At 57.3% G+C, this 9,174-nt stretch overlaps 1 protein-coding gene across 1 annotated transcript; it reads right to left on the bottom strand.

Moving 5' to 3' along the window:
• Positions 1-541: 541 nt before the first annotated feature.
• On the bottom strand, positions 542-9,168 carry LOC144491316 (seipin-like). Its single transcript, XM_078208985.1, has 5 exons — positions 9,143-9,168; positions 4,204-4,286; positions 2,355-2,498; positions 1,243-1,377; positions 542-643 (listed from the first exon to the last, which is right to left on the bottom strand). Exons 3-5 carry the CDS (start codon positions 2,493-2,495, stop codon positions 542-544), a joined length of 378 nt encoding a protein of 125 aa, XP_078065111.1. The 5' UTR covers positions 2,496-2,498; positions 4,204-4,286; positions 9,143-9,168.
• Positions 9,169-9,174: the final 6 nt, after the last annotated feature.

Below are 9,174 nucleotides of genomic sequence, written 5' to 3'. Positions count from 1 at the left end.
GCTGCAGTGCATCTTGTAGATGGTACACACTGCTGCCACTGTGCATCGGTGGTGGAGGGAGTGAGTGTTTGTGGTTAGCGTGTCGATCGAGCGGGGCTGCTTTGTCCTGGATGGTGTCGAGCTTCTCGAGTGTTGTTGGGAGCCGCACTCATCCAGGCAAGTGGAGAGTGTTCCATCACACTCCTGACTTGTGTCCTTGTAGATGGTGGACAGGCTTTGGGGGGAGTGAGGAGGTGAGTTGCTCTCCGCAGGATTCCCAGTGGACAGGCTTTGGGGGGAGTGAGGAGGTGAGTTACTCTCCGCAGGATTCCCAGTGGACAGGCTTTGGGGGGAGTCAGGAGGTGAGTTGCTCTCCGCAGGATTCCCAGTGGACAGGCTTTGGGGGGAGTCAGGAGGTGAGTTACTCTCCGCAGGATTCCCAGTGGACAGGCTTTGGGGGGAGTCAGGAGGTGAGTTACTCTCCGCAGGATTCCCAGCCTCTGACCTGCTCTGGTAGCCACTGTATTTCTATGGCTGGGTCCAGTTCAGTTTCTGGTCAATGTTACCTGATTCCTGTGAAGTGTGCGTGGATCTGCAGCTGGGCCTTGTACACCTCGATTCGTTTGGTCTGGATCTCGATCACAGCCCCCATCGTTGGCGTGTACTGGACAGGGGGATAGAGCACAGCGTCAAACACCTTTTCCCCCCCAACCCTCCCCCGCTTCCAACACCATCAGCCAGCCGGACCTCCGGGCAAGCGGAATGCCCGTCTTGGTGTTCGGGGGGGGGGGGGGGGGGGTGGGTCGGGCTTGGGTTCCACCCCCTCCCCTCCCCACCGCGGGACCAGAAAAGCGCAACCCCCCCCGCCTTCTCCGCACCCAGCCACCCCCTCCCTCCAGCACCCCAGCCAACCTCCACCCCTCAGCATGGTTATCATTCGTACCTTTGTCTGTGTGGGATCTTGCTGTGCACAAAATGGCCACCGCACCTCCCATAATTACCACGGGGGTCACGTGCGCACGATAAACACAAGCATCGACCGAGCTTACGTTCGGGAGGAATAACAGGAGAATTACCGACGAACAGGGTAAAATTAGGGCATCTTTCAAAGCGAGGGGTGTCCGAGGCAGGGGGAGCCTCTGACAGAATTTAATCATTCTGTACTGGGACTAAGTTCTCATCTCCCTGACGGTCCAACCCAAATTCTGCACCCGCTCGCGCCCACACATACACGATGGCGATCTCTCTCTCCCTATTCCTCACCGAGTCTTCCTGGTAGTCCGCGTACAGCTCGATCTCCACTACCTGGGTCTGCTCCACCAGGCCTGTGATGAAGAGTGGGGCGTACACCAGAGTGTCCAGAGTCTGCAGCAGCCATGACTTGTATTGTAGCATCGCCTGAGAGAAAGCGCGCACACACACACAGGGTGTTACCAACCACGCACACACGGCAGAGACACCCCGCCAACCACACTGACCCACACACAGGCTCCCTCGCCCACTGGCGCCCGCATGGAGCCCCCCACCTTGCCCGCACACAGCCCACCCGATGCCCTCACACAGCCACCTCCCACACAGGCTCCCTCGACCACTGGCACCCCCCACCTCGCCCAGAGCCCCCCTCCCCACCTCGCCCAGAGCCCCCCCCCGCGCCCGCGCGCAGCCCCCCCGCGCCCGCGCGCAGCCCCCACACGCCCGCGCGCAGCCCCCACACGCCCGCGCGCAGCCCCCACACGCCCGCGCGCAGCCCCCACACGCCCGCGCGCAGCCCCCACACGCCCGCGCGCAGCCCCCACACGCCCGCGCGCAGCCCCCACACGCCCGCGCGCAGCCCCCACACGCCCGCGCGCAGCCCCCACACGCCCGCGCGCAGCCCCCACACACCCGCGCGCAGCCCCCACACGCCCGCGCGCAGCCCCCACACGCCCGCGCGCAGCCCCCCTTCGACTGCGCGCAGCCCCCACACGCCCGCGCGCAGCCCCCACACGCCCGCGCGCAGCCCCCACACGCCCGCGCGCAGCCCCCCTTCGACTGCGCGCAGACTCCTTCCCACGCGCGCACAGCCCCCCCTCCCGCCACATTGCTGGGATCTTGCTGTGTGTTTCCCACGTTACAGCGGTGCTCACAGGCCGGAGAAGTACTTCACGAGGTCTGATGCACTTGGATGAGAAGGCACAGAGCGGGAGCAGGCCATTCAGCCCCTCCAGCCCTGCTACACCATTCAAACAGATAGCTGGCTGATCTCACCCTCTCTCTCTCTCCCCTCTCCACCGCGACACCTTCCACCCACACCCCCCAAGCTCCCAACATCCGGGACGCCCCAAGGCTGCGCCTGAGCCCGTCGCTGGTAAAGGTGGGCGGGCGGGAGGACTCACCGATCGGGAGACGCTGGAGATTTCCTGGCCCCACTTGGTGTAACACACAGCCCGCACCATGAACATTCCCAAGTTCCGGTTGATGGGGGACTCCGGCATGAGGAGCCGCAGGGAGATGCGATAGGGCTGTCCATACGTCATGACCTGCAGCGGGGAGAGGAGGGGGTGGAAAAGTCAACGGGGAGGTGGGAACCTCGCACTTACCCGCCAAGCGCGAGAGCCTCTGTCCATCAGATATAGGAACAGAGTTAGGCCATTCGGCCCATCTGCTACACCATGGCTGATAGGTTACTCAACCCCATTCTCCCGCCTTCTCCCCGTAACGTTTGAGCCCCCTCGCCAATCAAGAACCTATCTCTCTCCGTCTTCAATATCTTGACTTTTCTGGCCAACACCACGATGTTGATAGTGGGAGGATTCAGTGATAGAAGATTGGGTGGATTGGCCATGCTAAATTGCCCCTTAGTGTCCAAAGATGTGCAGGTTAGGTGGATTGGCCGTGCTAAATTGCCCCTTAGTGTCCAAAGATGTGCAGGTTAGGTGGATTGGCCATGCTAAATTGCCCCTTAGTGTCCAAAGATGTGCAGGTTAGGTGGATTGGCCATGCTAAATTGCCCCTTAGTGTCCAAAGATGTGTAGGTTAGGGGGATTGGCCATGCTAAATTGCCCCTTAGTGTCCAAAGATGTGTAGGTTAGGGGGATTGGCCATGCTAAATTGCCCCTTAGTGTCCAAAGATGTGCAGGTTAGATGGATTGGCCATGCTAAATTGCCCCTTAGTGTCCAAAGATGTGTAGGTTAGGTGGATTGGCCATGCTAAATTGCCCCTTAGTGTCCAAAGATGTGTAGGTTAGGGGGATTGGCCATGCTAAATTGTCCATTAGTGTCCAAAGATGTGCAGGTCAGGGGGATTGGCCGTGCTAAATTGCCCCTTAGTGTCCAAAGATGTGCGGGTTAGGTGGATTGGTCATGCTAAATTGCCCCTTAGTGTCCAAAGATGTGTAGGTTAGGGGGATTGGCCATGCTAAATTGTCCATTAGTGTCCAAAGATGTGCAGGTCAGGGGGATTGGCCGTGCTAAATTGCCCCTTAGTGTCCAAAGATGTGCGGGTTAGGTGGATTGGTCATGCTAAATTGCCCCTTAGTGTCCAAAGATGTGCAGGTTAGGTGGATTGGCCATGCTAAATTGCCCGTTAGTGTCCAAAGATGTGCAGGTTAGGTGGATTGGCCATGCTAAATTGCCCCTTAGTGTCCAAAGATGTGCAGGTTAGGCGGATTGGCCATGCTAAATTGCCCCTTAGTGTCCAAAGATGTGCAGGTTAGGTGGATTGGCCGTGCTAAATTGCCCGTTAGTGTCCAAAGATGTGCAGGTTAGGGGGATTGGCCATGCTAAATTGCCCCTTAGTGTCCAAAGATGTGTAGGTTAGGGGGATTGGCCGTGCTAAATTGCCCCTTAGTGTCCAAAGATGTGCAGGTTAGGTGGATTGGCCATGCTAAATTGTCCCTTGTCAGGGGGATTAACAGGATAAATACGTGGGGTTAAGGAGAGAGGGCCTGGATGGGATTGCAGTTGGTCCTGGCTCAAAGGGCAGAATGGCCTCCTCCTGCACTGTACAGATTCGACAGTCCGAAAGACGTCCTGGTTATGTGCCTCGGCCGTGCTAAATTCTCCCTGAACAGGCGCCGGAGTGTGACGACTGGGGGATCTTCACAGTAACTTCATTGCGGTGTGAATGTAAGCCTGCCTGTGACACTGATGAATAAACCATTGGTGGGACGGTCTCCAAAGGCCTCTCTTCACCCACTGTCTGAACACCCAAGCCTGCCGGGAGCATCGAGCCGCTGGCCTTACCTTTTCCCGTCCATTCCGGAGCAGAGAAACATTCCCAGTGGGATAGGAGCAAAGCAGATCCTTCGAGTCACAATCTGTCCTGTCCAATGAGAGTGCAGAAGGTTCATTAGGTGCCAGCAGGCTTCACGCAGGCGGGTGAAGTGGGGCAGCGCGGGCGAGGGGGGGGGGGGCATGGAGAGCGGCCGTGATGCTTTTGTAGTTGAACAGCATGTGGAGAATCGGGCACGTACAGTGGGAGGCAGCGGAGTGACTGGAATCAGAGTGTTTTTAAAAATTCATTCATTGACTGGACTGGAAATTTGGCATGTCCGCTACGACTCTCACCAACTTTTACAGATGCACCATAGAAAGCATCCTTTCTGGATGTATCACAGCTTGGTCTGGGCTCCTGCTCTGCCCAAGACCGCAAGGAACTACAAAGGGTCGTGAATGTAGCCCAGTCCCATCACGCAAACCAGCCTCCCATCCATTGACTCTGTCTACACTTCCCGCTGCCTCGGGAAAAGCAGCCAGCATAATTAAGGACCCCCACGCACCCCGGACATTCTCTCTTCCACCTCCTTCCGTCAGGAAAAAGATACAAAAGTCTGAGGTCACGAACCGACCGAGTCAAGAACAGCTTCTTCCCTGCTGCTGTCAGACTTTTGAATGGACTTACCTCGCATTAAGCTGATCTTTCTCTACACCCTAGCTGTGACTGTAACACTACATTCTGCACCCTCTCCTTTCCTTCTCTATGAACGGTATGCTTTGTCTGTATAGTGCGCAAGGAACAATACTTTTCACTGTATCCCAATACATGTGACAATAATAAATCAAATCAGAATGATTTATTGCCCATCCCTAGTTGCCCCTTGGTCCTCCAAGGTTGAGAGTCAACCACATTGGCTGTGGCTCTGGAGTCACATGTAGGCCAGACCGGGGTAAGGACGGCAGATTTCCTTCCCTGAAGGGAACCAGATGGGTTTTTCCCACAATCGACAATGGTCGATTCTGAATTCCAGATATTTTTTATTGAATTCAAATTCCACCATCTGCCGTGGGCGGGATTCGAACACGGGTCCCCCAGAACATTAGCTGAGTTTGTGGATTAATAGTCTAGCGATAATACCACTGGGCCATCGCCTCCCTGGAGTAGTTAGAATGCTGACAGACCCTCCCATCCTGATATCAAAGGTCAGACAGGTGCTGAGGAAGCGTGTGTGTGTATGCGTGTGTGTGTATGCGTGTGTGCGTGTGTGTATGCGTGTGTGTATGCGTGTGTGTATGCGTGTGTGTATGCGTGTGTGTATGCGTGTGTGTATGCGTGTGTGTATGCGTGTGTGTATGCGTGTGTGTATGCGTGTGTGTATGCGTGTGTGTATGCGTGTGTGTATGCGTGTGTGTATGCGTGTGCGTGCACATGCGTGGGAGGGCAAGGGTGGGGGCGGAGGGAGTCTTACCTTTGGCCCCAATGTCCCCTCCTTTAGGTTGGTGGGGAATCAGTCAGAATCCCCGCTCCTGACACGACACAGTGAAGGCTGCTGGGAAACGAGCCACCTCTTGGCCGAACGGAGGAACAGGTTTGAAGGGCTGAATGGCCTCCCCACCCCGCCCCCTCCGGTTCCCCTGCTCTTTAAATGCGTCTGTCTGGACTTTGGGGAAGACAGCACTGGTATAATCTGCGCTGCCCCCCTCAGTCTGATCTTCAGCCATCACTCGCTCGCTACTCAGAAAGAGAGAGAGAGGGAGAGACAGAGAGAGAGAGAGAGAGAGACAGAGAGAGAGAGAGAGAGAGGCTGTTTGGTTAAAGCGGGTGAATGAGGCTGCACTCATCGTGGAGGTACTGACGGATTCTCTCAGTGCGTGGGGGGGTAGGGAGGGACACCCTCCCCCCTGGGGGACCCCCGGTAAATACTGACACACTCTCCCCCCGGGGACCCCATGTAAATAATGATACACTCCCCCAAGGGACTCCCTGTAAATACTGACACACTCCCCCCGGGGACCCCCTGTAAATACTGACACACTCCCCGGGGACCCCCTGTAAATACTGACACACTCCCCCCAGGGACCCCCTGTAAATACTGATACACTTCCCCGGGGCCCCCTGTAAATACTGCCACACTCCCCCCGGGGACCCCCTGTAAATACTGACACACTCCCCGGGAGCCCCCTGTAAATACTGACACACTCCCCCCGGGGACCCCCTGTAAATACTGACACACTCCCCCCAGGACTCCCCTGTAAATACTGACACACTCCCCCAGGGACCCCCTGTAAATACTGACACACTCCCCCAGGGACCCCCTGTAAATACTGACACACTCCCCCCCCGGGGACCCCCTGTAAATACTGACAACCTCCCCCCGGGGACCCCTGTAAATACTGACACACTCCCCCGGGGACCCCCTGTAAATACTGACACACTCCCCCCAGGACTCCCCTGTAAATACTGACACACTCCCCGGGGACCCCCTGTAAATACTGACACACTCCCCCAGGGACCCCTGTAAATACTGACACACTCCCCCAGGACCCCCTGTAAATACTGACACACTCCCCCCCGGGGACCCCCTGTAAATACTGACACACCTCCCCCCGGGGACCCCTGTAAATACTGACACACTCCCCCCGGGACCCCTGTAAATACTGACACACACCCCCCGGGGACCCCTGTAAATACTGATACACTTCCCCGGGGACCCCCTGTAAATACTGACACACTCCCCCGGGGACCCCCTGTAAATACTGATACACTTCCCCGGGGACCCCCTGTAACTACTGACACACTCCCCGGGGACCCCCTGTAATTACTGACACACTCCCCGGGAGCCCCCTGTAAATACTGACACACTCCCCCCGGGGACCCCCTGTAAATACTGACACACTCCCCCCAGGACTCCCCTGTAAATACTGACACACTCCCCGGGGACCCCCTGTAAATACTGACACACACCCCCAGGGACCCCCTGTAAATACTGACACACTCCCCCAGGGACCCCCTGTAAATACTGACACACTCCCCAGGGACCCCCTGTAAATACTGACACACTCCCCCCCCGGGACCCTCTGTAAATACTGACACACTCCCCCCGGGGACCCCCTGTAAATACTGACACACCCCCCCGGGGACCCCCTGTAAATACTGATACACTCCCCCGGGGACCCCTGTAAATACTGACACACTCCCCCGGACCTCCTGTAAATACTGATACACTTCCCCGGGGACCCCTGTAAATACTGACACACTCCCCGGGGATCCCCTGTAATTACTGACACACTCCCCCCGGGGACCCCCTGTAAATACTGACACACTCCTCCCGGGGACCCCCTGTAATTACTGACACACTCCCCCGGGACCCCCTGTAAATACTGACACACTCCCCCCGGGGACCCCCCTGTAATTACTGACACACTCCCCCCGGGGACCCCCTGTAAATACTGATACACTTCCCCGGGGACCCCCTGTAAATACTGACACACTCCCCCCGGGGACCCCCTGTAAATACTGATACACTTCCCCGGGGACCCCCTGTAAATACTGACACACTCCCCCCGGGGACCCCCTGTAAATACTGACACACTCCCCCCGGACCCCCTGTAAATACTGACACACTCCCCCCGGGGACCCCCTGTAAATACTGACACACTCCCCCCGGGGACCCCCTGTAAATACTGACACACTCCCCCGGGGACCCCTGTAAATACTGACACACTCCCCCCGGGGACCCCCTGTAAATACTGACACACTCCCCCGGGGACCCCCTGTAAATACTGACACACTCCCTGGGGACCCCCTGTAAATACTGACACACTCCCCCCGGGAACCCCCCTGTAAATACTGACACACTCCCCCCGGGAACCCCCCTGTAAATACGACACACTCCCCCCGGGGACCCCCTGTAAATACTGACACACTCCCCGGGGACCCCCTGTAAATACTGACACACTCCCCCCGGGGACCCCTGTAAATACTGACACACTCCCCCCGGGACCCCTGTAAATACTGACACACTCCCCTGGGGACCCCCTGTAAATACTGACACACTCCCCCCGGGGATCCCCTGTAAATACTGACACACTCCCCTGGGGACGCCTGTAAATAACTGACACACTCCCCCGGGGACCCCCTGTAAATACTGACACACTCTCCCCGGGACCCCCTGTAAATACTGACACACTCCCCTGGGACCCTCTGTAAATACTGACACACTCCCCCCGGGGACCCCCTGTAAATACTGAAACACTCCAACCCGGGACCCCTGTAAATACTGACACACTCCCCGGGGCCCCCTGTAATACTGACACACTCCCCCGGGGACTCCCTGTAAATACTGACTCACTCCCCCCGGGGACCCCCTGTAAATACTGACACACTCCCCCCGGGGACTCCTGTAAATACTGACTCACTCCCCCGGGGACCCCCTGTAAATACTGACTCACTCCCTCCCCCAGGGACCCCAGTAAATACTGACACACTCCCCCAGGGACCCCCTGTAAATTCTGACACACTCCCCCAGGGACCCCCAGTAAATACTGACACACTCCCCACCCCTCAACCCCAAGGACCCCTGCAAGGTCCTTGGGGGCGGCACGGTGGTTAGCGCTGCTGCCTCACAGCGCCAGGACCCGGTTCAATTCGCGGCTCGGGTCACTGTCTGGTGCGAGTCTGCACGCCCTCCCCGTGTCTGCATGGGTTTCCTCCTGTTTCCTCCCACAATCTGAAAGAAGTGCGGGTTAGGGTGAGCTGGCCGTGCTAAATTCTCCCTCAGTGTAAATACTGACACACTCCCCGGGCAGGCGCCGGAGTGTGGCGACGAGGGGATTGTCACGGTAACTTCATTGCGGTGTTAATGTAAGCCAACGTTTAAATAAACTTAAAAGCTTTTAACTGGAATACTAGCAGAGCTTCTGGATGAATAGTTTAGTGATGAATAGCACAGGGCGGTTTTACTCTACTGGTAGTGTACCGGCGCGGTGAAGCTGACA

Source organism: Mustelus asterias, unplaced genomic scaffold (genome assembly GCF_964213995.1).
Source record: "Mustelus asterias unplaced genomic scaffold, sMusAst1.hap1.1 HAP1_SCAFFOLD_5009, whole genome shotgun sequence".
Classification (NCBI taxonomy): domain Eukaryota; kingdom Metazoa; phylum Chordata; class Chondrichthyes; order Carcharhiniformes; family Triakidae; genus Mustelus; species Mustelus asterias.
This window is presented reverse-complemented; position numbering and strand designations above follow the sequence as displayed.

Excerpts from the sequence above, each read along its gene's own strand:
- LOC144491316 (XM_078208985.1), bottom strand. The coding sequence starts at position 2,495 with ATGACGTATGGACAGCCCTATCGCATCTCCCTGCGGCTCCTCATGCCG. Across the intron at positions 1,378-2,354 it reads TCTCCAGCGTCTCCCGATCG|GCGATGCTACAATACAAGTC; the intron begins GTGAGTCCTCCC and ends GCTTTCTCTCAG. Across the intron at positions 644-1,242 it reads CGGACTACCAGGAAGACTCG|TACACGCCAACGATGGGGGC; the intron begins GTGAGGAATAGG and ends CCCCCTGTCCAG.